This window comes from Sturnira hondurensis, unplaced genomic scaffold, assembly GCF_014824575.4.
Source record: "Sturnira hondurensis isolate 20B ecotype Veracruz unplaced genomic scaffold, ASM1482457v3 Scaffold0003693, whole genome shotgun sequence".
NCBI lineage: Eukaryota > Metazoa > Chordata > Mammalia > Chiroptera > Phyllostomidae > Sturnira > Sturnira hondurensis.
This window is the reverse complement of record NW_028076324.1, coordinates 8,079,371-8,106,428: the sequence shown is the minus strand read 5'-3', so window position 1 is coordinate 8,106,428 and position 27,058 is coordinate 8,079,371. Positions and strand designations below refer to the sequence as shown.

Genomic DNA, 27,058 nt, shown 5'->3' with positions numbered 1-27,058 from the left:
GAGGCAGGGGCTGAGGCCTGGGTGCTTCTGAGGGGCCACATGGGGCAGGAGCAAAGTCACCGAGGGGGTCTGGGAGGGAGCTGCATGGGCTCAGACCACCATAGCTCAGAATGATGCCCTTCCACCCGGGAAAGGTTGGCCTGTGTGTGATTAGGGTGGGACTACAGAAGGTAAAGACAAAAGGACAGCTTCTGTGGTAGGGAGGGCAGGTGGGTGGATGAGTCAACAGGCCAGACTCTGGCCACTTAACCAGGAAGGAAACAGGTCCGCTACCCATGCAACCGAGGATGTGGTACTTGGCAGCACTGAGACTGGCCTGTGGTGGGGATGGCCTTCCTGGCACACTGTGCTCAGGAATGCCTGTGCAAAACCGATGGGCATGTCACCTAGCCCTGGGGATTCATGCAATGGAGCACTGTTACTCACCATTTTCTAAGGTTTTCGGAGGAGATTTGCTTTCTAAGGAGATAGTTGCAATTTTTCTCTCAATTCTATCAAGAAAAAAAAAAGATGACTGTTTGAAATCCCTGTGCGTGCTAAGAGCTGTATGTGTACTGTCGCCCAGGGGGGTTGGGCAGCAGTAGACCCACAGCCTGTCTGCCCAAAGACCTCCTTCAAGGAGAACCTGTGACTGCCAGGCAGAGCAGACCCTAGTGCCCCTCACACCCATGCTGTGGCCCCATTGCTGGTATGATGCTGTCCTGGTGTGGGGAACAGAGCTGAGGGCTCTGCTGCTACAGAGGAATAGGAACTTTGCTTCCCCAAATACAGAGACACACAGAGGTCCCAAATGGAACTGTCTCTCAAGCTGTTTAAAATCCCGGTGCTTGCTGTGGCGTACTGTGTCCTGTATAATGTGTTGGCATGGAACATGTAGGACATCACGTGCTGCAGCAATGTGGAATTTGCAGCAGTACCAAATTATAAACGGTGTGCATTCTGTGTGTCACTGTATTATGGTCTGTCTCCAAGGTCAGTGTGACCTCCTGAGACACAGAACTTCTGGAATAATCTTGGAACTAGTAAGTTGGAAGTGCCTGAGACAAAGAAGAGCACCCAAGTGCAACTTCTGAGAACATAATGTGTGTATATAGAAGAGGAGCAAAATGAAATAACTTTGACGAGACACCAAGAGCACAGGCAACAAAAGAAAACAGGTAAAATGGGACTTTGTCAAAATTTAGCACTTTCCTGCTTCAAAGGACACCAGCAAGCAAGTAAAGAGACAACCCAGGGAGAGAGAGAGGACACTGTAACACCAGGTACCTGATAAGGGATCACTATCCAAAATAAAGAACTCCTATCACTCAACAAAGGACACCTAATTAAAGGCGGGGCCAAGGACCCTAAACAGACAACCAACTGGCACATGAGAAGATGCTCAACATCACTAGTTCTCAAGGATATGAAAGGACCAGGATGAGACACGACTTTACACCCATAAGAATAACTATTATATTAAGAATGAAATTAGACAGCACCAAGTGCTGGTGAGCACGTGGGTAAATTGGAACCCGAGGGAGTGGTTGGTGGAAAGAGATAATGGAGCAGCTGCTACGGAAAACAGGATAGCAGTTCCTCACACAATTAATACAGGATGATCATGTGACCCAGCAATTCCACTTCGTATGAGGTAAATTGCGACAACTGAAAAACATGCGTATGACTGTTCAAGCAGCACCATTCACAATAGCTAAAATCTGGAAGAAATCCCATTGTTCATGGACAAATAAACGGACAAACAAAATGTGGTCCATCCACACTAGAACATTCTTCAGGCTGAAAGAGGAAGGACATTCTGACACCTGCTACAATGTGAATGAACCTTGAGGACAGTGTGCTCAGTGCCATAAGAGCAGTCAGAGTCATGGAGATGGAAAGTGAGTGGTGGGCGGCAGGGGCTGGGGGAGGGGGAGCAGATGGGGAGTGATTGTTAAGAACCCCTGTACTGCCCCCAACTAATGGCAAGTGGAGGCTTCCTGACCCCAGGAGGTCACACATGACCACAGGAGGCTTGTCCTTCAGAGCCCTACCAGAGGACGCCCCTTTCCCAAGGATGGAGTGACCGCCCAGCCTGGCCCTGCACCTCACCTGGTGCTTCCTCGCTCGTCCTCAGAGCCCGGCTCCTCATCGGAGGTCAGTGGGGAGTAGTGGGCCCCATTGGTTTGGCTCAGGGGCTTCTCTTTCTTGAGCACGGGCGGCTGGTCATTGTCCTGGTAAGGGACAGGGGAGCTCTTCAGGGAGCTCTCAGGGGACGAGATGGCTGTGATTTCCAAAGGCTGGTTAATGTTGTTGACCTGAGGGACCAGCACAGATACAGCACAATGCTGTCAGTGGGCTTCCCTGCAGAACCCACCCCAAGGACTCTGCTCCGATCCCTCCTGCCCGAGCTCCCCCAGGGTAGTACAGAGGGCTAGGGAATCAAGAAGTCTGCTGGCCTCCCCCTTCCAGCATGTGGCTGGGCTCCTGATTGTGCCCCTGCCCATCCATCTCAGCCAGCTCTGGAAACAAGAGACCTAATGTCTACATGCCTGCCTGCCTGCCTGTGCTGGGTGACTCTCCTACCTCCTGCCCCAGCCATTCATTTCTGGCCTCACCATGGAGTTCAGGTTGAGAGGGGACCCTGAAGACTGTGTGAAGAGACCAGCGACAGATGGCAAGGCCCGGCGCTTGGGGGATACACCCGAGCTCAGGCTGGGAGTCCCGGCTGATGCCCGTTTCCTCCTGCCCCGCTTTCGGCTGTCCTGTCCATGGCTCTGGCTGCTGTCTCCACGGGCACCCCCCGGCAGAGGGCTGTGCTTGTTGGAAGGTGACTGCTTGCTGCTGCCGGCACCAGCTGAGATGGTGAAGACAATCCTCCTCTTGGTCTCGCTCTCTGGATCTGAGAAGCCAGACTCAGGGGGAAGGTCTCCTTTGCTGGAATCAGGGAGTGGGCCCTGGGCAGCACTGAGCCGGGGGCTAACACAGAGCTGGTGAGTCGGTGAGGCTGGACCGGAGTTCCGGGGCTGCACCAGCAGTTGATGGTGCTGTGGGGTGGAGCTGCGGGAGCTCATGGTGGTGAAGAGGCTCCCCGAACTAGAGGACTCATCGAAGGCGGGGGGCTCAGCTCCAGCAGCGAGTGGGGCTGGGCTGCCTGCCAGGGCCCCACTGATGGCCACTGAACCAGTGTAGGAGAAACCTGCTGGGAAGGGACACAGTTTCTCAGGGAAGCCCATCCCAAGAGAAGACGGCATTACCCTAGGTGGAGCTGGTGAGGACACTCAGCCCAAGAACTCTCCATGTCGTGGCTGCCCCCAGATATGGCACCAAGGAATGAAGCAAGTACCCTCAGGCTAGTGCAAGTGCAGGTGAGAACACCCAGGCATGGTGAACTCCTTCTTATGTCTGGATGTGGCATCTTTGGAGGCCCTGGAGCCCATGTACAACTCCCCACTCCGAGCCCTCTCTTGGGGTCTCTCATAAAGGTTCAGGAACCCTTGTGACATCTGGCTGAGACAGAATTTGTCATGCTGCCAGCCACACAGTACCTCCTGCACTGGAGTAGTGTGATGCAGGAAGACTAGGGAAGGACTAGTGTCAGTAGTGGGCTCTGCATTTTACTCTTTACGACTGGAAAAATAACTTCCAAACAGGGCACGTGTTCACACAGGTCTGCAAACTGCAGCCTGGCCTGTAGATCTAGTGGCTTTGCTGCCAGTCATTGGTACGGCAGTTTCAGTGGTATACGTCCACCGGCTGTCTGTGGACGGTCATACTAGGGGTGCATAGCTTTGACAGAGTCCCTCTGGCCAGGGGTCCCCAGCCACCAGAGTGTGGACTGGTACGGGTCTGGGCCTGTTAGGAACCAGGCCACACAGCGGGAGGTGAGCTTGAGTGTATGGTAATGCACTTGAACCATCCTGAAACCAATGCTCCCCACCCTGTCCGTGGAAGAAACTGTCTTCTATGAAACTACTTCACGGTGCCAAAAAGGTTGGGGACCACTGCCGAGGCTACAGAGCCAAAGTTCACCTTCCCAGCAGTCAACACACAGATGTGTTAAGAACTGGAGTTCTCTGAAGGAGACCAGGCCCAGCTACTGGATTGACCAAAAAGCTTGTTCAGTTTTTAAGTAAAGAAAAAAGACACATTTTTTATTTTCACCAATAACTTCACTGAAAAATGTATTCACTGTTTTGTTCCACTACCTTCTGCCATGTTTCAGACATATTCATAATTCCATCTTCCCTAAACTTTTTATCTTTTTGAGCAAAGAACTGTTTTAGGTGCCTTTTGCAGCCTTCTGGGGAATCAAATTTTTTTCCATTAAGAGAATAAATGGAAACCCAAAGGTGCAAGGTCTGGTGAATACGGCTGATGAATGAGAACTTCCCAGCCAACCTGTAAGTTTTTGCTTGGTCATCAAAGAAGCGTGTGGGCTTCTGTTATCCTGATGGAAGACTGAGTTTTCTGTTGACTAAACTCTGGATGCTTTTTGTCAGGTGCTGCTTTCAGTTCACCTAACTGGAAGCAGCAGTATTTATGGGAATTAACCGTGTGGTTTTCCAAAAAGAGCTCATAATAGAGGATTCCCTTCTGTTCCCATCACATGCACAACAGTGCCTTCTTTGGATAAAGACCACCTTTGGTGTGGCCTGGTAGTGGTTCATTTTGCTTACCCTACGATCTCTTCCACTCTACGTTATTGTAAAGTATCCTCTTTTCGAGCACGTCATCATACTCAATTGAACATCACAATTTGCTTTAAAAACAGAACGTTTTCATTATATTTAAGTAGAGAATTGCATGTGGAAGTAAGGTCAAGAAGGTTTTCTTTGGCTTATGTGGAACCCAAACATAAAAGTGATTAACATAACCAAGGTGGTGCACACAATTTTCACCACTTAATTTGGGTGTTTTGAGTACGTCAGCTCTCTCCCACGTGGTGGAACACTGACTGCTGTCAAGTAGTGTCTTGATCTGATCACTCTCAACTTCAGCTGGTCTACCTGACTGCGGAGCATCGTCCAGTGAGAATTCTCCAGCATGAAACTTCATAAACCACCTCTGACATGCTCAATCAGTCACAGCACTTTCTCTGTTCGTTGCTTTTTTCCATTTTCATTTGCATGTTTACTTTTCTTGAAATAACACGGCATAATATTCCAAAAATTTTGCTTATTTTCTTCTATCTTCAATATTAAAGTGGCTACACAAAATTCACCAGTTTTGAAAAGTTTTTTTTTAAATGCATGCTGATATGAGAGCTGTCACAGTACAGTCTAACAAAATCATTTTGAATGAAGTCAAAGACAACTAAGTGTCACTAGAAGCATCTTATAGGGAAAAAAAACAAACTTTTTGGTCAACCCAACAGAAACTGGGCAGCCCGAGCACCCACAGTGGTTTCACAAGGACAGTGCCACCACACCACTGAGGCTCTGATACAGCCAGACCAAGCATGACCACATCAGGGTGCCCACCAGAGGTTCAGGCAATGCACTGAGGATGCAGCCTGGAGCCCCTGACCCCCAGGACTTGCTGCACTGCTGCTCCTGCCATGGGGGACAGCCCTGCTCAGTGTGCAGACAGGAGGAGCTGGGCTCCGAGTCTGGTATCTCTGGGGGCTGCACTATGAGACACTGTTCCCACCTCACACCGCTGGCCCAGCCCCTGGGGAGGTGGCACAGACACAGGCAGAAGCTGACCTCCAGAAACAGGGCAGGGACAGGAGGAGTACTCACCTGTGGGGGCCAAAGCGGGGCCTTTGCTCCCAGCAGCATTGCTCCCAGCACCATGGCCATTAGCACCCATCTGCTTTTCAAGTGTAGATGAGGACTCTCGGGTCTGAGGCACAGGGCTGGGGGTGCTTCTCTGTGGAGTGAGAATACACATTGTCAGCTCAGCTGCGCCCAGTATGTGAATGTTGGGAAGGGGGATCAAGGGTCTGAATCAGGGAATGTGGCAGGTGTGTGAGAAGCAGCTCGAAGAAGAGGAAGTGACCTGCTCAGGATGTGAGCACAGCAAGCAGCCACTGGAAGGATCTGACCGGGTAGGACAGATGTCTGATGTGGGCCCTAGAGGTCTGGCTAATTCGCTGGGGGTGGGGAAGAAGGGTACAGGGAGAGCAGCAAGGGCTGCAGCTGCAGTTAGGATCCGACCCAGCAGTTCCTCTCCTATGTGAAACAAGATAAAAACACTGTCCACACAAAACTGGTACACGCATGTTCACAGTGGCCAAAAGGGGGAAAAATGCCCACTGACAGATGAAATCATACAAGAGTGTGTCCCCGCACACTGGACTATCACTCAGCCATGAAGAGGAGCGAAGCTCTGATACTCTCTACAATGTGGAGGAACCTTGTAATCATGATGTTCAGTTAGAAGAACCAACACAAAAAGCTACACAGTGTGTGATTCCATTAATGTGAAATGTCCAGAACAGGCAAATCCACAGAGACAGGAAGTGGATTCCTCGTTGTCAGGAGCAGGGTGGGGGATGAAGGTGACTGTGGGTGGGGATGGGACTTCCTTTTGGGATGATGAAACACTCTGGAACTAGACAGAGATGACGGTTGCACAACCCTGTGAACATACTAAGTGTCGCTAAAATATACACTTTAAATATTGAGTTAGATGTGGATTACATCTTGATAAAAACAAACAAACCCCCCCACCCCGCCTGCATTGTATAAGGTTCTGTACTTGAGAGTCCATGAGCATAAGACAGAAGAATGCAGGTATAAACTGAAGGAAGAAAATGGGCTTCGAGCTTCTACCACATCAGGCATTTCTATTTACTCTCCACCCGCACAGACCGCTGTGTACAAAAAAGAACCTCAAATAAAAATGGCAAGATGTTAATGTAATTAAACCTAGATTTTGAATACTGTTTTCCTCGAGATTCAACATCATGCAATTTGACAAAAAGAAACCAGGTCTTGTGGGGTAAAAACCAGACAAAAGTCCCCTAAGACTGCGCTGACACTCTTGGAGCAGTACAATGGCACTGGACTGCCCCCACCCCTGCAGTGTCCACTCACCACCTTCTCAGCGCGGCTGGGCAACACCACGCTGGCCAGGGGGATGCTGACAGGCAGCTTGCTGGGCTGCACAGTGCTGAGCGGGATGCTGACAGGTAGGCTGGTGATGGCCTCACCGCTGCTGGCGTAGGTGCGCTCCTTCAGACCCTACAGACACAGCAGACCACCTGCTGCTGCTGATCAGTGAACCCCAGGGCACAAGTACCACCCAAAGAACACAGCAATCCTCCAGCCACGGACAAGGGACCTCTGTAACGGAAGGGTCCCTCATCCCAGTAACACCCACCCTCCAACTGTGCCTCCTGAAGTTCCAGAGCCCTACACATCACCCCAATGGCTGCCAATCACCAGTTCCTCACATTTTGACCACAAACTTCCCACCTGAACAGAGACAACTGCCCTCTCCTTCCTGTCCCCATAGGCAATGTCTCCCCAATGGGGGCTCTACTATTTGGCCACTCTCTCAGTCTTGTTCCTGAGGATGGTAAGGCAACCGAGGGTGGGGACCTGATTGATGAAGCCCCAGCCCTCCATCCCCGCCCCACATTCCCCTGGCTCCATCGCCCTCATCTGGACACCCCCTCTTCACAGACCCGCTCAGGATGCTCCCACAGCACTGACTCAGGTACAGGTGAGACAACCCCAACGCCCCTGCCCCAAGGGCCCCTTCTGGTGGCTGCCTGCACCTTCTCACTGCCCTTTTCTCCTGTCATCTGTAAGGCCATGGGGGATGAGGGCTGTGGGTCCTGAGGGCTCAGCTTGATGCCGTTGGTGAGGCCTGGGCTCTGGTATGGGAGGCCATTCTCCTTGGTGTGCTCAGCTCTGGAATGAGATGCATTCCTCAGTCATTCTCCAGGAAGACTCTGGGGCTGTGGCTTTGCAATCAGAGCTGACAGCCTGGACCAAGCAAAACCTTCCAAACTTATGAGCAACCCTTTCAAGACCCTACAGCAGCCTAAGGACACCAGGGGCAGACCCATAGGCCACACTCACCGTGGATGCAGCTCGCCACCAGATGTCTTGACACTGGCTGTGTGGTCCTGACTCAGGTGGCGTCTCAGCACCAGCTTGGCTGGGGAGAGCCTGGTGTAGTCTGGCAAGGCCAAGCCAGACAGCTTCTCAAGCCGGGGCCGGCTGCTATGGCTGGGGGTACAGGGCACAACCTCCTGGTCCAGTGGGGAGGCCAAGTACTGGGGGGTGTTCTGTTTGGATGAGGGCCGGCTCAGCGTGTTGCAGAGCTCATAGCCGGCCACGTGGCCATTCATGGAGAGCTCTGGGCTCATGTTATTGAAGTGGGGCAGTGAGAACTTGGAGCAGTCTAGCTCGAGGTGCAGCCGGCCAGGCTCTGCCTCCAGTTCCCGGCCCAGGCCACCTTTCCCTCGAAGGTGCAAAGACATGGAGTCATCCGGAGGCACGCAGGACTTGAGCTGCAGGAGTTCCTGCTGCCGCTGGCTCTTTTCCAGCTCCACGATGCTGATCTGGAAGACCGAGGGTGTCAGACCTGCAGCTTGCTTGGGGCAAGGCTCTTGCACAGCTGCCAAAGGCCCCAGAAGAGATGCCGGCCCAGCCCCTCTCAGCAACCCACTGGAGGGGACCAACCCAGGAGAGCAAGAATGCCCACTACAGGAGATGGACTGGCTTTGTGTGTGACAGGGGCCAGAGCAGCCAACCAGCCAAACCTGGTCGGCGTGCTCTGGATGGATGGACAAGATAGTACAAGTGTCAAGGGTGATTCTGCAGATGCATGTCTGCTGACAAGGAAAGAACTTCCCCAGGAAAGCAAGGAACAGAGAGCACAGTGCTCAGTGAATATACAACATTGGGAAAAACCTGAAATAGCGTTTTCTTCCAGGGCAGGACACAGGGCATTTTTTTCTTACACTTTGTTCCCGGCCAACAGTAAGAACATGTATCATTTCTTTATTACACAGAAGAGCCAGAAACCAAATACTGGGTTGGCCAAAAAGTTTGTTATTTTTTTTTCTTCACAATGGCTCTAGTAGTGCTCAGTTGTCTTTAACTTCATTCAAAATACTTTTGTTAGACTGTATTGTGACAGATGTCATATGAGTGTACATTTTTTAAAAACTTGCCAAAATTGGTCAATTTTTGTGCAGCCATTATAATATTGAAGGTGGAAGAAGATATGCAACATTTTTATTGTATTATGCTTTATTATTTCAAGAAAGGTAAAAATGCAACTGAAATGGAAAAGATTTGTGCAGTGTGTGGAGAAGGAATATGTCAAAAGTGGTTTGTGAAGTTTCTTGGTATATCGACATTTTGGCCAAATAGTTCTTTGCTGTGGGACTGCTTTATGCCTTGGAAGATGTTTAGCAGCACCCCTGGCCTCTACCCACTAGAAGCCAATAGCGGGAGATAGCCGACATAACTCAAAATATCCAAATCAATAAAGTTATTGGTGGAAATGAAAAATGTATCTTTTACTTTACAGGAAAATCTAAACAGACTTTTTGGCCAACCCAATATTCCCTGAGACTTACCTTGTGGGTACACCCATGTAAATAAGGCCGAGATCAGCAAACTTCCTCCTACGAAGAGGACTGCCTGGGCCCATAAATCACAGGACCTTAAATTGCTCTTAGATCTACTTTGGAGATTAATGTTTTTAAAGAAACATCCTTAAAATGAATCGTGTGTACAGAGAAGTTCATTGTAGTTTCACTTTATAATAAACCACTTGAAAGAGTCCCTGGGGTTTGGCAGCTGGCAACGCTATATGTTATGAAGCTGGGCTGAGATGCAGTAGAGGCTGCAGTCTGTACACATGGAGCTTTTGTAATGACCTATGCTCACATTGCACATCTCCCTTTACTTTCCTTGCTGTTACTTAAAATTCCATTCTCGGGAACTCAGCCATGGCCTCTGTTGTTATGCTTTCTCCTTCTCTGTACTGTTTTCTAGCTGACCTTGATGAACGAGTTACACCATCAGGAAAAGCACAACCTGTTTTATTTTAACGCACAGGCATAAGCCTGCTCAGCGATCGTGTCAGAAGTGCTCCACCAGGAAGCACTCAGGCACTCTTTAGGTCTAGGACTAGACGGGATGCCCTGATGTAGAGCAGGGTGTCCACTTGCCCTGCTCCTTGCTGACTGTGGACATTAGGCTTTTTTTAAAAAAAGATTTTATTTATTTATTTTTAGACAGAGGGGAGGGAAGAGAGAAAGAGAGGGAGTGAAACATCAGTGAGTGGTAGCCCTTTAAGCACCCCGAACTGGGGACCTGGCCAGCAGCCCAGGCATGTGCTCTGACCAGGAACCAAACCAGCAACCCATTGGTGCTCACAGTCCGGCACCCATTCCACTGAGCCACACCATCCAGGGCAGGTGGTTTAATGTGACAACAGGAACTAGTGCCCTATCCTCAGGAGGAGGATGGCTTTGCTGGGTCTGCCAATAGCACTGACCATCTTTCTAACACCATGGCTGAAGCCCAGAAAGGCTGATGCCCCTGTTCCTGGACCCTACCTGCAGCTCCAGACAGTGCCTCTGTTTCTCAGAGATCTGGCTCTTCAGGGCCTGCTTCTCCTTCAGCAGGTTCTCCAGCGACAGTGTGGACCAGTCTAGCTTCAGCTCCTCACACCGAGCCTTCAGCTGTGGGGACCAGGCAGTAGTGATCATGAGCACATGCACAGCTGTGAGGAGGCGGGATGGCCCCCCGAGCCTGCTTCCCAAACTGACAATGGGCTGAGGGGAGACAGGACAGGTGTCTAGGCAGGTTTCCCTGGGGGCTGGTTCCTCTTTCCCTCCTGATTCTGGAAGGCCAGGCTGCAAAGGTGGCCCAAGGAGACCAGGGTCCCCATAGGAAATGCCCCAGGAGCATGGTTAGAGGTCCCACAGAATGGAACAGGGGGCCTATTAGAAGGGAGGCCCCCTGTATGTCCAGTAGTCCCAAGAGTGAGGACTAGGAAACTGAGTCCCCTTAAAAGGCCCATTTAGTCACATCATGAGCCTCCGGGACACCCCTAATGAGAAGTTAAGGAGCTACATTCTGGCCTTGGGCTCAGCTTGCACTGCTGTGCTCTGAGAGCCGAGGAAAGCGGCTCCAGCACTCCTAGAATGCACTTGGATGGAGAGACGGGGAAGGGCCCTGTCTTCCCCCTGCGGATTAAGGGGGTCATAGAAAATCCATCCTCGGGAGAACCTGCTGGGCCCTGCAGGCACCCCTGGGTCATTTCTCTGTCTCAGGACACACATCAGGACACTGGCCTCCAGGTCTGTCAACCGAGGGACACCTGGCCCTCTGCCTAGTGTGGGGTCTATGGCTGCAGCTCCCTCTGGAATGTGCTGGAATTGCTGCCCTCCCTGGGCACGCACCAGCTGCAGGCTCTGGCTCCTTAGCTCCCTGTTGTCCTTCTCCAGCTGCTCTGTCTGCTCTCGGAGCTGCTGGTTGTGAGCTGAGATCTCCTTCTGTGCTTGGATCAGGTCACTGTAGGTCAGAGCCTTCACTCCCAACTGTGGACACACGACAGTAAGGCTGGGCTTTCAGGGAGGTGCAGCCATGGTGGGGAGGGGAGGGGCTAGCTTACTCATGCCCAGACAAGACTGAGGTGGCACCGTGATGGTCACAGACAAGAGAGAGAAGGCATATTCCCTCACAGAGGGAAGCAAGGGGGTCCCAGGACACAGGCCTGTGCATGCCCCATGAGGGCCGGACTGGGAGCAGCCCTTGGACCAGAGCCCAGGTCCTAGACTAACAGAAAGAACACGAGAAAGGAAAGAGTCCTTCCGGATCTCAGCTGTCCCAGGCTGTGCCCCTGCCCAGTCCCCATCCACCCCCTAATGCTGTCCGTGTGTCATCCTGGCCTTGGGTGGCTCTACCTCATCCAGTTTCTGCTGGAAGAGTCTCTTTATTTCTTCTTTCTGGGCCTGGCAGTGGCCAAACAGCTGCTGTGCGGCCCCCAGCAACCGGGCATTCTTCTCCTGCAGGGGACAGAGGGCCGGTGAGTACAAGCCCTGACCCCACCATCTCTTCCCTTAAACAGGCTCAAAGGAGAAGCGCCAATGTAACACATCTCAGCCCATCTCAGTGATGAAGAGCACTGCCATTCCGTGAAGGGCATGGGCTGGCATTCCCCACTATGCTCACATGCGGCAATGCATGCACACTGTGGATGCTGGCCAGTCCTCCGTCTAGGCATTTATTGGAAGGCTGCACCAGGCCCACTGAGCAGGGACAACAGGAGGTGAGAGGAAGCAAGGCATGTTCTGGGTGGGCTAGGGGCTATGAGAGGACTCCAGGTGGGGGGCTTGCCTAGTTTACCTGGCTTGCCTTCTATAGAGAACTGGAAACACAGAAGTGGCACTCCTTACCTTCTCCTGGTCCAGCAGCTGCTGCAGGCTGGCCTTGTACTGAGGAGTCTTTGTGTATGCTAGGAACTGCAGGTACTGGATCTTGAAGGACTCTAGGAGAGCCAGGGACAAGGTCTCAGTGCAGAAGCCAATGGGCTGAGGCTGAAGGCTATGGTGGTGATGGTGCAGGGGAGCGGGGGTGGGGTGCTCAAATGTCTCTGGGAGCTCCCCTAACCTTGTTGTCAGATGCTGCTGAAAATTACTTGTTACCGTCAGCACTTTTGGTCCTCCCACTGCCCCGGCACCACCCCTCGAACTGCATCTATGGTTAATTTCCCTATTGGAGCCCTTTGCAGCTCCTACCATCACCACCTGCATTTTCTTTCTTCACAAGACTGGGTTTCCGTGACCCATTTTGCCAATTTTCCTGGTAGGCACATGCTGTTGACGTGGACTGAGGAAACCGATGGCTCCCATGATTCCAAGGGGTTTCCCTCACTCAGCTTCTGAAGAGGATACCTTTGGGTTGAGCCCCACAAAGTGAGCAGGTGCTCAACTCAGACAGGGCTTGCTCTCTCACAGACCCAGCTCATCCAAGACAGGCCCTTTCCCTACCCTAAGAATGCTGGGGCTGTGTCACCCTCTGTGTCCCAGTAGCTGTGGGAGACTGAGCAGTGTCCCTGCCACATCCTATATAGGAGCACCCTGGTGTGACAACCAGAGATGTCCCAGACATGGCCCAGAGTTCCCTGAGGGAGAGAACCTCAGCCTAAGACAACTATGCAGGCCCTCCTGGCCTAAAAGCCTCGCAGGACTGACCCCAAGTCCTTGGGACTTCAGGGCGCTCAGCCTGTTTGTAGCTATCACAGGAGGCTCGCCAGAGGCAGAACCTTGGACCTTGCCCCCTCCTCGGAGAGGGGGTGTTAAGTCAGAATCCACACATGATCCCACAGAATCCGTGGTGCTGGCTCACCTAGCAGCTTCTGCAGTGCAGGTGGGGTGGGTGCCAGCAGCAGTTGGTCAGGGGGCTGCCGCTGCACGCTGGGAGGTAGCTGATAAAACGGACTTTGAGGTGACTTGTATGCATCTGTGGGAGACAGCAGCATTCACATGTCAACAACTGACTAGCACATTCCTGTAGGAAATTCCACATTAGGTTCTAGAGAACTTTTCCAGCTTTTTTTAAGTTAAGACTCAACACAGCTCAAGCCCAAAGGCATGACCAGACACTGCATGTCAGCGGTACTAAAAGCCTAGATGAATGCTCTTGTAATCTAAGAAATTTCTGTGAGCACTGTTGTTTCTGCCACAGCTGCGGATATCGAAGCCCTGGCGGGCAGGATATAACAGGAAAACACACCAGGACTCACTCTTGGCAGACTACTTGGGTAAAGCGAGGCCTGGGCCAACCCCGAAGATAGCCCTAGGCATCCTCCAGAGCTTGACCCAAGCCTGAGCATGAGCAGCACAGGAGAGGGCCCTGGGGAGGGCTCTGAGGCCCTGCTCACCCTGCGGTGAGGGTGCGGCCGTCTGGGACACAGTCTGGGCGTGCAGCAGGTCCAGTGCAGTAGGGTTCTTCTTGGGCTTACGCTCGGGGTTTGCAGTGCTCATCTTCTTCGGACGTCCTCGCTTCCGGCCAGCCAGCTTCCGTCCCTTCTTGTTCAGTTTCTTCTTCCGCGCTTTGGAGGGGGACGGCTTCTTGATAGCAGTTGTCGCTGCTTTCTCTTCCTCGGCACCAGAATCCTAGTGGACAAGGGCCATTGAGAAACCAACCCCCATGCCTACTTATGAGCCCACAACACAGGTCCCAGGAGAGCGACTGAACAGAGGCAACCCGAACCTCAGGAATGCCCTCCCTCCTCCAGCCTAGGGATCAGTGCCTCCCTGGCTGGAAGAGTCCCTCTCTCTAGGATGAGGGCAGGTGACCAGTGACTGTGCCCATGGACAGCTGTGCAGAACCCCAAGCCAGGGTTGGGGGTGCTCACCACAGAGGTGTCTGCAGGCACAGCTGCCTTGCTCTCAGGCACCTTCGTGGGGGTGGTCGTATTACTCTTGTTTTCTCGCTGCTGCCGGCGTCGAGCTGCCTCTTGTTCCTCCTGGAAAGCATCAGATGTGTCTGCCAAAGTGCCAACATGTCCCCCAAAGTGTTGGCATCGTGGCCCAGCTCTGCTCATGTCAATTCCTCTGCCCACTGTATAGAGGAGGAAACTGGGGCACAGAGAAGCCTATGAGCTGTCCCCGGCCCCTTGGCCAGTCCTAGTCCATGTATGTATCTGCTGTGTGCATGCAGACATCCCCAGATTTCTCGGTCAGAAACCCGTGGCTTTCTGAGCTGTGTGTGACACGTGAGGGGAAATTAAATCGAGGACAAAAAGGCTCTGGGTGCAGGACAAGAAGCTGCCCAACTCTCTCCTCTCTAAGAGTACGGACCTCCCACACTGAGGTATATCTGTGCTAAGTGAGGGCTACTGGAAAGGCTGAGGGAAGAGGGGTAAGGTGCTGGCTGGCTCAGCTTGCTCTCTGTGCTAGCAGGTGGGGTGGGGCACGTGAAGCATGGCAGGAATGACATGGGACTCCAGGCAGCAGGGACTTCTTCCCGCTCAGATGCTTGTCAGAGTCTCCAGAAACACGGACATTTGGAGAGACGTCCTTTGAGGTCTGAAAGAGGCGGTCTGGAGGACGGGCACTGCAGGGACACTGGGCACAGCAGTGGGCAGTGGCGATAACAGAGCTACCCTGTCAGAACCTAGGCCACTCCCCTCGAACTAGCATGGCACACTGCTTAGGGACAGCTGCCCGTGTACCAAAAGGCATGTCTTGAGTTCCGCAAGTAGGCTCCTCAATCCTGCATTCTGCATACTTTGCCAGGTTACCACAACACTATTCAAAGGCTGGAACTCACTCAACCTCATTCCCAAAAGACTGTTGTCAGGTAGAGCAGCCCCAGGGCGCCCAGACTTCCCTCCCCAAACTGGCACTCCCTATCTATCACCTGGGGCTCCATCAAGCTCATCATTGAGGGAAACACATACTTACCCTGAGTTTTGGATTTTTCAGACTAGAAAAGTAGTTTTCAAGCTAAAAGCAGAAGAGGAAAAAAATTTAATTAGACATCATTCCCAAACCCTGTCAAGATGAGAGCAATACCCGAGACTCATCAACGTGAGATGTCCTTGGAACTATCATGGGGTCATGCCTCTGCCCAGAGCCCCACCCTGAACATAGGGGGGCCATGCAGACCTGCAGGGCCATCTCACATGAAGAGAGCTGTGTGGGAACCAGGCTGGCCTGCTCCAGGGTTCCCCAGTGCCTCGGCCTCTGACACTGAGGCCAAGTCCATTATGGTCATATCATTTGAGACAATATCTGCCTTACACAGGGACTGGGAGCAAAGAGGGAAGACAGACAAAGAGACCCTGGCTCCCCCTCATGCTGTGGGACAACAGTGTTACAGATCCTCTAAGTTGAGCACTGTGGGCATGGACAGGTAAGAAGGGGGAGGAGGCTCCCGGGAGGGCCCGGGCCTCACCCTCGGGAACACTCACTATGGTGCGGTCAATGGTGTGCAGGTAGTAGGAGACGGGCTTCCCCGTCCACGACACTGAGCCCTTCAGGGGCGAGAGCTCCACGACGCGCATGATGGTGCCGATGTCTGCAACGACGGGCACAGGTTAGGGCCTTGTGCACCTGGGGGAATGACTCAGGCGAGGCAGGAAGGGAGTAGAACCGGGTGCCCTCATCACGTGGGGCCGTCCCACTCGCCAGGCAGGCAGGTCAGGGAGGCGCACGGTGTGCACAATGGTCCCTGCTAACCCAGGTGCTTGTCCAAGGAAAACGGCAACGAGCCTGACTGGGTGGGATGGAAAAGCACTTGAGGACCACTTGGAAAGAACACAGCTACTAAGACGCCCAGCACCCAAGAAATTGTGACCCTGAAGCTGGGCACCACAGAGTGACTTGGCTCTTCCCCAGGCCAGAGGTCCAGCTCCTCCTGCTGAAGGCGTCTGCACCCGGAGCCCATCGCACACACCAGCCATTTGCCCCTTAGGCCAACTAGATATGAATGCAAAGCCACTTGTAAACCACCTAGTCAAACATGCGGGTCTCAACCTGGGTGGTTCTGTCCCCAAGGGACTCTGGACAATGCCTAGGGACATATGTGGTGGTCGCTATGGGGTCGCTTCTGGCAACAAGTGGGTTCCCAGGAGCCCCCACAGAGATGACCCGACCCTGAAGTCAGCAGTTCTGAGGACACACCCTGCACTAACACGTCTCAGATACTTAAGGTCATATATATTAATAATTTAACAACATGAGAGTTTCTTACCACTCAAGTTTCTACTGTTTATTCTGAAGTTCAGAGGAGCAAAGGGCTTCGAGGACACAATTCTGCCACCTGAAACACAAAAGCTGATTACTGCCGTTCGTGGGGAAACCGTGGGACACCAATGGAAGGATGCTGAAAGCTGGAGCAGGAGATGGGGAAGCTACAAAGGAAGAAATGAGCACACTGGGCACACGAGCAGCCAGGGATCGTGAGTCCTATCCATTTCCTACAAGTGACAGCAAAATAAGGTATGCTTTGGCCCGACCTGCTAATGTCTTTCCCATAGCAACTTGACCAGGGCCCCCTGAAGCCCCACAGGTGCTGACCTGAACCAGGGACCCCGCCTGCATAGACAGACACATCCCACGTCCCACACAAAATCTAGAAGGCACCAGCAATCCTAATGCCCAGACAGAAATAGCCTAACCGTATGAGGTCAGGAACCGCTGCACAGAGACAGCTATTATGCTGATACTCCATGTGAGCGGAGTGGTTGTTCCACAGAGAAAGCAGGTGGTAACACCTGCCGCAGTGAGCCTGTGTGAGCGGTGCTGCTCATGTGGTGATTACAAAAACACTCCGCGTGGACTGAAGAAAACACCAATGTAAACATGCTAATGCTAAACTTTGCAGCGTCAGAAAAAAGAGCCAAATAGAACAGAAAATAACGTTTCATTGAAATAGGAAAAGTCAAGATGAATCCACTGACAGCACACACACACATGCACACTCATACACACGAACACAGCCCCAGCTCCCGGCCTTGTCCCGAGCACCACCCCCATTAGGAGGAGGGTGTCATAGCTCCTAGGGCTGGCCAGATGCACAGTCAGGTGGGAATCTTGTTCTGCTGGGGAATGAATAGGAGCTGGAGACCACGAGGAATATTCAAAGTCATGGGAACATTTAAGAGTGTGGGACATGGTAAAATAAAACCTAAGGGTCCACAGACTGTTCTCATTAGGAAGCTGCCATCCCACAATGCCCATAAGATAATGGGTGCATGAAGGGACTTCTGAGGGCAAATCACTGCAGGACAACACACCACTGGGGACCAGAAGTACTGGCAAGCAGTCCTGCCCTGAGGCAGCCCATGTGTTACAATCGGGCACTGAGACCTGAGAAAATGGGCTCAGAGGGGCAAGGTCAAGCTTACCACAAGGATAATGAACCCAAACAACCCATGGTGTCATTAAAAAGATGGAAGGGCCGTTTTCTAATAAAACCCAACAATGACCCAAGATTGTTGGCTGGAGAGAGAGGACTAAACAAGAGGCACGCTCTCCAGACCACAGGGAGAGTTCAAGGTGAGGCAGGACCCGAAGGCCACAGGAATCCCACTCTTCTCCTTGGGAGATGCATGTGCTGAGAGAAGAGCCTGAAGGCTCATGAGATGAGAAGAGATGTATGCGGGGCATAGTGGACAGTAGCCACTCACTCTTACAAATACGCACATATTCAGAACATTCACACACTCATGCTCACCTGAACACAAGACACAGGCAGACACATGCTCAAACACACACACACGAAGCTGGAGGTGCTGAAGACAGATGAAAGCTCTCTCATTCTATGACCTTCCCCTTCCACACCACAGTCTGGACTGGGCTGCTATCTGACCTGGGATGAAGGAAAGGGAGGCAAAGGGAAGCAGTAGGATAGCTCTGGCCTGGTGGTGGCAATTCCAAACAAGAAAGACCCAGAAAATGCAGGAGGGCCCTGGCTAGATGCCCCTGTGCCTCTAGGTTAGGGTTGGCAGACAAATGGATGCCAACAGAGCCTGAATTTCAGATACACATGATACTCCTTTTTAGTAAAAGCTAGAACATCCTTACACTAAGAAGCTATTTTCTGTCTATGAGAAATACACATTTAAATGAACAGCCTGTACCTTACTTGCTAATCTGGCCACCCATCCCAAGCCCCTCAGGCCAGCTGGGCAGTGGCGGGGAGGTGAGGTCTCTTCCACTCCTACACCAAACTGGAAGACACCTACGCCTGGCCCAGCACCTCACGTGACAGTGAGAACCACAGTCAAGGCATCTTTGCTGTCTGAAGCCCTTTGCATGGGCCTGAAGTGAATGGATGTGAAGACGGAAAAGAATTCCCACACCTGCGATCCGTGTCAAATCTAGCCAGCACGAGTGGGTGGTGGCTCGAGAACCACGGTGAGCATGTAGCAGCCACACAGGATGGGGTTAAGGGGGAAGAGTACGTTACCTTCCTTCATATTTGCAAATCGCTCCTTCAGCTGGTGATCCACCTCAGGACCAAAGGCAAAGTTATTCACAAATATAACACTGCAAAATAATATTCCAGTTGAGTAAAATGAAAGTTCCACGTCACACATGTATAGAGTGCCAGCGCATATGACACCTACTGCCTCCACCGCCAGCTCCATTGTAAGGCCTCCCAAGGCTCTGCCCGCACAACCTCTACCCAGCCCAGGGAATGGGCTCCGGGGCCCATTAGTTTGTTGCTAATGTACAACACTTCAGAAATTTCTATGACGACCACATCACTGGCTTCTCTGGTAAAGCCAAGATGGACGTGTGCAGGCTGAGGTGGCCCCAGGTCAATCTGCACCAAATGGCTGGTGGCCCGTGCTTGCCCCTTGACATTTCTGGGCTGGAATGCAGGCACCACCCGACTGCCACCTGGGGACAGGGACATGAGGACAAACAAATACCCAGGCAAGAAGGTAGTATGACTGAGTCAGGCTGCATCTGAATGTGATCCCCAAGAGCCCCTGGGACGAGAAGCAAAGCTCTTCCAAGGGAGGGTGTAGCTCAGCCTCACTTTTTCTAATGTTTTCTGTCACCAGATGACCAGAGGCACCTTTGTCTGTAGACTCCTGCTGGGGTGGTTGAGGAGGTGCTGCCCGAAAAGGGAAGGTGGAGGTATTCCCCTGCATGCTCCCACCCACTTAAAGGAATTCTCTGAATGGCTAAACTCTAGAAACACCTGATTTCAAGTGAAGACCCAAAGGTAAGACAGACAGTTTCCGTGCTGAAGAGTCACATGGCTCTCTTCTCTGCTTCAAGTGAAAGATTAAAACTGCGCCATGGCGGAAACTGGGCCATGAAGAGAAATGCAGATGGGGGTCATCTCTTTTGACTATGACAGAAAATGGAGTGAGCTGACTGTCATCCCCACACTGCTTGTAAAGTCAGGTGCAAGAACAGGCAAGTACAGGCACTGACAGCAAGGGCAGAGCGGCGGGAAGGACCCTGAAGGTGTAAATAAAGGCCAGAGCCCTCTCCCTGCTTGATCACGCAAAGAGGAACAGAGAAGACAATGAGGGTTGGGATGGGGCACCCCAGGTGCCAATGGGCAGAGCAGGATGAGGGTAGGCCAGCTGAGCCATGCCGTGGCCCCACCTGGGGCTGAGATTGGGAAGGCTGAAGTGCCAGAGTCTCCAGTGACCGAGGTGGTTAAGGGGCAGAACAGAAAGGTCCTTGGGGATGGCTGGTTGGAAAAGGAGGCTCTAGAAACTCTTTCTCATCCTCTCGAATTCAGATCTGAGGAAACCGGGAAGCTAACTGAAGCAGTGGTCACCCCTTACAACAAAAAGCGCTGCTGGCAAGGGACAACTTGTTAGGAAGGAGAATGCCTGGGGGACATCTGGGGGACATGAGCAGAGCCTGGTTGTGGGCCTTGCCACACTCTCCAAGCACCAGGGTCTGTTTATAGGAAGAAGAGGCCGAACTCCTGTGCTGAAGGGCAAAGCCCTTGGGAGTGTCCCAGGCCAGGCAGAAGATGGGCAGAAGAGGCCGAGGCTACAGTATGCTCTCAGATCCCCAGGACTCCCAGAAGACAGGACACTGCAGCCTGGAGGCTGCTGGGCAGCGCTGGGTGAGTGTGGGGCGCTCCCCATGGAAGAGGTCCCTCACTGTATTCTGAGCCTGCTCAGCTCACCGCAACAGCAACGCAGCCCCACACCCCGTTCGATGGAGATGTCCATGGAGTTGGCCTGACTCTCTCCAGCAGATGTGGAGAATCTGGCCACTGGGGAACAATGGGCTCAAGAGAAGAAAGGGGTACACTTCTATGAAAGAGCAATACTTAGTTCCTATATGCCTTGAGAACTGCACGGTGAGGGATAGGGAGCAACCTGCAGTCAGTGCGCCCAGAAGGACAAGGACGGAAGGACAAGACAGATCAGCCTGAGAGCCTGTAAGCTGCCCCAGCAAGGCCAGCCCCAGGAAGAGTGTTCCAGAGTGTGCGATGTGGCACAGCAGAGTCGCCAATGTCCTGGCTACCTTTGGCTGATCCACAGGACCCTCGCACTCTGACCTTCCCTCCTGCTGACCCAGAGAGGCCCATCGAATCTGCAGCTACACTAGACACCAGGGGCAGAGTACAGTGATCCAGCCTTACGTACCTGAGCCCTGGCCTGAGTTTAGCAGAAAGACAAAAGGAAAGTGACAAGAGGGAAGAACTTCAGACACAGATTCAAGACATGGAGGTCACATGTCAAGCTCAAACCCTTAGGTTGGCGAGCCTACTGGAGCCTGGGGAGCTTTGGGATGGCCTCTCACCCAAGGACTGTGCAGGCAGACATGCCAGCATGCTTAGGATGTGTGTGGGATTCTGGCTGGGACAGGCTGCTCACACTAGTACTACATTCACCCCACAGGAAGTGTAGAGAAACAGCCTCCCCTCACCAAGCTAGGGAGGAGGCACAGGGCGCAATGTCCACATACAGACACAGAGAGAGCTGAGCTCAGGGCTGAGATCTCTGGGTGGCTTTCCCTCCCTGGCTGCAAAAGCAGGGAAGGGCCCTTCCTGACAGGCTGCAAGGGGCCAGCCATATGGGCCCACAGGCTGGTCACTGGCCACCTGCCTTGCTGATAATCCTGAGGGTAAACCTTGGCTGCCCAAATGGGAGGGGAGGGGAGGGGAGGGGAGGGGAGGGGGGAGGGGAGGGGAGGGGAGCGGAGCTCTGACTGCCTCTGCCATCCAGCTCCGCCTTGGGAAAGGCAGCCATGCCTGGCAGCCAGGCCTACCAGTCCCCTATGGGGACTTGCAAAAGTGGGACCCTCCCTAGGGGTGCCCTGCCCAGCTAGGACCCAGTGCTGTCCTCAAGGGGCCATGAGTGGCAACTCCCCTAACCGCCATACCTTGTGTTGGCGATCCGCTCTCTCCACTCCTCCGAGAGGAAATCGCCTCTTTCCAGCTGAAAGGAAGAAAACAGGAACAAGTGCTCATCACAGGTCTTGCTTGGCCCGTGAGCCAGCTCCCTACCTGGCGAGGAACAGATGAAATGAGCGCAAAGTCGTTAAGTGGGAAGGAGGCGAGGTAAGACTGAAGCGTGGCTGCTGGCAGCTCTGCAGGGAGGAGAGGACAGTTGGGGATAATTCAAGACCATATGTCTCAGTGTGGGTCACCATGAGCCACAAGGGTGGTTACCCAGACTAGTGCTGCGGTGCCCACCCCAGGGGGCCAAGGCACAGAGCAATGAAGACACTTAGAGAATATGTCTGAGAGTCATGATGTCATGTCCACTCAGGGCCAGCAGGGGGCACACCCAACACACAGCCTGCAGACCTGGGGAAGGTCATTACCTCACCAGCTGGGCTGTTCTGGACAGAGGGTGGGTTGGCAAGGGCTATAAGAAACCTGTATCAGGCCCTCAGGTGAGTGCCTGGAACACACACAACTGACTATGAGAGAGGCCTGCACGCTGAGTCCACATGGGCTGGGCTTCCTTCTGTGACATGGGACGCACCTGTACTGTGGCTCTCTGGTCTGCTTTAGTTGAGAACAGTGCCATCTGCACCTTCAAAACCTCTCAGCACTATTTTTATTAGCAGACTGATGCCATTCTGCCTTGAGAACACAGTCTATCCAAGAGGACACAGTTCTTAATAACTGAACTGTCAAGAGCTTCAACATTTATCAAACCAAGAAAACTGATTTTATAGTCCTTCTTCAAAAAGGATAGCACCACCACTCCCTGATGTCTATTCAAGACAAATGAAAACAATGTCCACATAAAAACCTGTACATGTATGTCCAAAACAGCAAAATTCATAGCAGCCCAAAGGTAGGACAACCCTCATGCCCATCCATGTACTGGGATATTACTGAGCCATGAAAAATAAAAGTGAGGCACCAACACTCGCTACAATGTGGATGAACCTTGAAAACATGAGGCTCAGTGAGAAGCTAGACCCAAAATGCCACAGAGCGTGTGATTCCATTTACGTGAAATGTCCAGAACAGGCACATCCACAGAGACAGAAAGTGGATTAGTAGTTGCCTGGGGTGGGGGGTGACTACTGACAGGTATCCACACCCGTCCAAGGTGACGAGAAACCTCCCTTCCTCAAGAAGACAGCAGGAGCCCAACGGGCACTGCATTTCTCTAAGGACAGGACAGAGGAAGACCCTGAGCGAAGTGTCCTATGGGTGCTGCTGCCACAGTGCAGTGAGACTATGTGCCTGGGGCAGGAGCAGCTGAGAATCTTACATCCTCCAGTGCACCATGGAAAAACACCTAGGGCGTCTTGTGACGTGACGTGATGTGACGGGACATGATGTGACGTGACATGTTGTGATGTGGTAACACAGAACATGGGGAAGTGGCTTGTTCTAAACCATTCGGGTGCTGCAAGAGGGTCCACCTACATCCTGGTTGTATCCCATCTCCAAATCCTCTCCCAACCCGAGGAACCTTCTGAATCTGCCACTGCTCCCCAAGAACAGCCCAGTCAGGACATGGGGAAATGACTCACTCCAGTCCGAAGTCCTTGCTGGTCCTGTGCGAGACAAAGCTCCCAGAGCACACTTAACATCTTCTGTCCTGTCTCTGTGTAAATCACATCTGTGAGGATGACTATCTTAATCCTAGGGTCCTCCCAGTAAATTCCTGTACCTATGGGTGGTTCTGAGGGACCCGACACAGGTGACTTTAGGCTGATCCTGATGTGACCTCTCTCTCCTGGTGGCCCCTCTACCTAGGTCACACCATTTCAAACCACAGCACCAATGCTCATTTTGGCCTCCTGCCCAAGGCAAGAAAACAGCCACAGCCTAGCCTCTGTCTGCCGGGCCCCACTGTTCTTGGGCTGTGACCACCCAAGGATGACTGGCTGAGTGGGTTCTGTGTCACTGGGGCCAACGTGCCAGAGTTAACTTTGACCAAAAAGATGTGAACAGTCCCCACCTAAGTCCCTGTGATTAGCTCCAACATCACTTAAATCTCCTATTTCTCTCATGTGTGGAGAAATGCCTGAGGGGAAAGAGAGAGGGAGGGGCCCCAGCACACACAGCATGCACACTGTCCTTTCCACAGGGAAACCAGATTTACTCATGGTCCGGGTCAGCTGGCAGGTCCATGATCAGACTCAGGCAGGGTAATTGCACCCCTGTCCCACCCATCTCTGCCTCACCACAGACACTACCCACCCTGAGCAGAATTCACATGCTCTCAAAATCCAGAAAAAAAAAGCACGGTCTGCATAAGGCATCCATTCCAACAGGGAGACCAAAGCAGGCCCCATCCAAAGCCAGGTAAGCAAAAGTCACTGATGGGAGGCCCTATGCTTTGTCATTCTGCCAACCTGCCCAGGAGTAGTCACAGATCTACAGACAATACCAGCTCAACTATCTGATTCCCAAGGACTCAACTCAGAGCAGGACCAGAGTAAAGGTGCGCTGACGTCTCTAGAATACATGCAGCTCCAGCTGGCTTTCCTAAGGAGAAAGCAGCCATCATTCCAGTGCCCAGCAGCTCTGCACCTTCTGGGTCTGCCTATCAGCAGCACCAGGCTGTCCCAATGTGGACAAGCCAAAAGGGAGCAGCTCTTACCCAGGTGGAGGCCCCAAGACACTTGCTGAAGAGGCACCTGTCCCCAAGGGCATAGGCAGGTCCACAGCTACTGGGCACTTTTCCCACGCAGCACTTCCATGAGGCCACAGCTGCCCAAGGTGCCACACACTGGACGAGTAAAACCTGTGTGCCAGGCCCATCACTGTGAGCCAAGAGCACACGGTCAGGCTGTGAGCAGACGACTGAGGTGCTGTGGGAGCTCCAACATCAGCCAGGGCAGAGAGCTGGACGAAGACTCTCCCAGGTAGAAGGGGTGCCCTGAGGTATGACAGATAAGCAGACAGAAGCCAAATAGAAGGAAAGGATAGGCTCCAACGGAAGAAGGGACATGAGAGGAAAGAAAGGGCCTGGCCACCTGGGAACTGGTAGGCTGCAGGACAGGGAGAGGGAGGGGTAGAGAGAGGGGGAGAGGGAGGGGCAGGGGCAGGGGCAGGGCCAAGGGCTGGCCTTGCCTGGCTGGGTGGTATGGCTGCGGGTGGAGAGGGAAAAAGAGAAGATGTCGGGCCATGGAGGATCCTTGGCCCAGAGAAGCAGGCTTCTGGGGCTTAGAAAAGCACACTGGGCTATTTTTAGGCTCCTATTGGCTTTGTTTCCTCTCCAGTTCTTAAGTAACAGGAGGCAGGACTGCACTTGCCAACACAGCGCCTGGTCAAAGCCACAGAAAGCTGCTGGGAGGTCTCTCATGACCCAGGATATGTGTTCCTGCCAAATCCAGGCGTTCAGCAATCAGGCAGCCTCACTACACCCTCTTGGCACAGGACTGAGCCCAACAAGACGAGCTCTGAATGTAGGCAACAGTACACCAGAAGCACAGATGGTTCCGCAGCCTGTGGTCAGCTTGTTCCAGACCCTGCCAAGGCTGGTACTAAGTGTCCTTTTAGCCAAATTCTGCTCCTGCCACATCGCAGGGGCCATGGTGGGGCTAATGACCTCCCAAGCTACACAAGGCCCATAGAACGAGACGGTTTACACTAAAGGAGCCTCTCCTGTGTGCCCGACGACACAGCACAATGCACAGGCATGCCAATGACCCCCACACCCCCACAGAGCTGGGCATTGCCACTTGATGGTGATAAGAAGAAGAATAAGAAAGGAGAAATGATGTGCCCAGGGCATCCTCCACCCCCAGCCTCCTCCAACCTATGCTCCCCACAGAGTGCTGAAGGCCACAGGTAGATCAATCCCGGCTGTTCTGAGAACTGGAATAAAAATTCTTCCATTGTGTGTTTGGAACTGTTGGGCTCACTCGCCAGAACCAGGAAGTATTTTCTGAACTTAAAAAGCTGTGTTGCTTTAGGAAGTCATTAAGTCTTAGGAAATGGTTAGCCACCTGGAATCCTTAGCTAGTAGATACAGCAACCAGATGGGAAGAAGTTCCCAACCTGGGAACAGAAAGCAGCTGGACTTACTGCCCAGTCACCCTGAAGGACAAATGCCAGAGAATTTTAGATGTGGGCAGGACAGGAGAGGTCAAAGGATATAACTCTTCACCTTTCACTGTGCAGAGAGAATTCTGGAAAGACACTCCACCAAGGAAAAGGGAAGGAGAGCTGAGCACATGCCCTGGCTGTGCAAATCCTAGTCCAGGAAAAGCAGAATAGCAGTGGAGGGAGCACTTCCAAACTTACTGTACAAAGCCAGCATAACCCAACACCAAAACCAAAGACAGTACAAGAAAGAGAAATCACTCTGACCAGGACACAGATGCAAAAATCCTCAACAAGACAGGAACAACCCCAAAACCCAACAACCTGTGAAAAAATGCACCATGAACCAGTGGCATTTACCGTGAGTGTAGATGGTCAGCTCAACAAATCTCCAGCATGTCAACAGGCCACGAAGAGGAAAACCATTTGATTATATCAGCAGGTGTAGAAAATCCAACACCCTCACACGATAATGATTCTCATCAAAGTAAGAATAAAGGGGAACTCTGTCAACTTGAGAAAGAACATCCACAAGATACCTACAGTGAGCATTATACTCTATGGCAAGAAACTTGAAATTTTCCCACTAAGATCAGGAGCCAGGCAGGATGTCCCCTTACCCCTGGTTTTCAACACCGTATTGGAGTCCTAGCCAGTGCAATGGGACAAGAGAAGTAAATGCACGGTGTGCGTGTCAGCAAGGAAGGGACAGAATGTTTACAGATGACAAAATCATCTATGCAGAAAACCTGGGAAAAATTTTTAAAAAGCTGGAAGTAATACACAAGTATTGCAAGGTTATAGTATAAAGGTATTACTAATATATAATATCCAAAGGTCAGTTGCTTTCCTATAAACCAGCAGTGAACAAGTAGAATTTGAAACTAAAATGACAGAATCATTTATTATCAGCATCGCAAAAGGGAGAAATACTTAGGTATACATCTAAAAAATATGTACAAGATCTATACGAGGAAAACTACAAAACTCTGATGAAAGAAGACAAAGAACTAGATGAATGGAGAGAGAGTCAATGTTATGGATGGGAAGAATCAATATTGTCAAGATGTCAGTTCTTCCCAACTTGACCTACAGATTCAATGCAACTGCAATCAGAATCCCAGCAAGTT

The 27,058-nt window shown here is 52.2% G+C and overlaps 1 protein-coding gene across 8 annotated transcripts in view; it reads right to left on the bottom strand.

Annotated features, from left to right (window-relative positions):
* Window positions 1-27,058, bottom strand: part of DOT1L (DOT1 like histone lysine methyltransferase) — a 59,957-nt gene that overhangs the window by 5,969 nt on the left and 26,930 nt on the right. For 3 of the 8 annotated variants that reach the window (XM_037042436.1, XM_037042440.1, XM_037042441.1), the window contains 19 exons: window positions 21,788-21,843; window positions 18,885-18,964; window positions 16,665-16,733; window positions 15,883-15,989; window positions 15,374-15,415; window positions 14,323-14,433; window positions 13,846-14,080; window positions 13,311-13,424; window positions 12,359-12,450; window positions 11,867-11,968; window positions 11,363-11,500; window positions 10,514-10,639; window positions 8,016-8,500; window positions 7,709-7,844; window positions 7,023-7,169; window positions 5,724-5,853; window positions 2,598-3,181; window positions 2,092-2,297; window positions 427-491 (listed from right to left, as the gene is read on the bottom strand). In XM_037042436.1, coding sequence (XP_036898331.1) covers window positions 427-491; window positions 2,092-2,297; window positions 2,598-3,181; window positions 5,724-5,853; window positions 7,023-7,169; window positions 7,709-7,844; window positions 8,016-8,500; window positions 10,514-10,639; window positions 11,363-11,500; window positions 11,867-11,968; window positions 12,359-12,450; window positions 13,311-13,424; window positions 13,846-14,080; window positions 14,323-14,433; window positions 15,374-15,415; window positions 15,883-15,989; window positions 16,665-16,733; window positions 18,885-18,964; window positions 21,788-21,843 — 3,025 coding nt within the window. The remainder of the gene's footprint in view (window positions 1-426; window positions 492-2,091; window positions 2,298-2,597; window positions 3,182-5,723; window positions 5,854-7,022; window positions 7,170-7,708; window positions 7,845-8,015; window positions 8,501-10,513; window positions 10,640-11,362; window positions 11,501-11,866; window positions 11,969-12,358; window positions 12,451-13,310; window positions 13,425-13,845; window positions 14,081-14,322; window positions 14,434-15,373; window positions 15,416-15,882; window positions 15,990-16,664; window positions 16,734-18,884; window positions 18,965-21,787; window positions 21,844-27,058) is intronic. The other 5 variants (XM_037042437.1, XM_037042438.1, XM_037042442.1 and 2 more) reach the window with 5 other exon arrangements.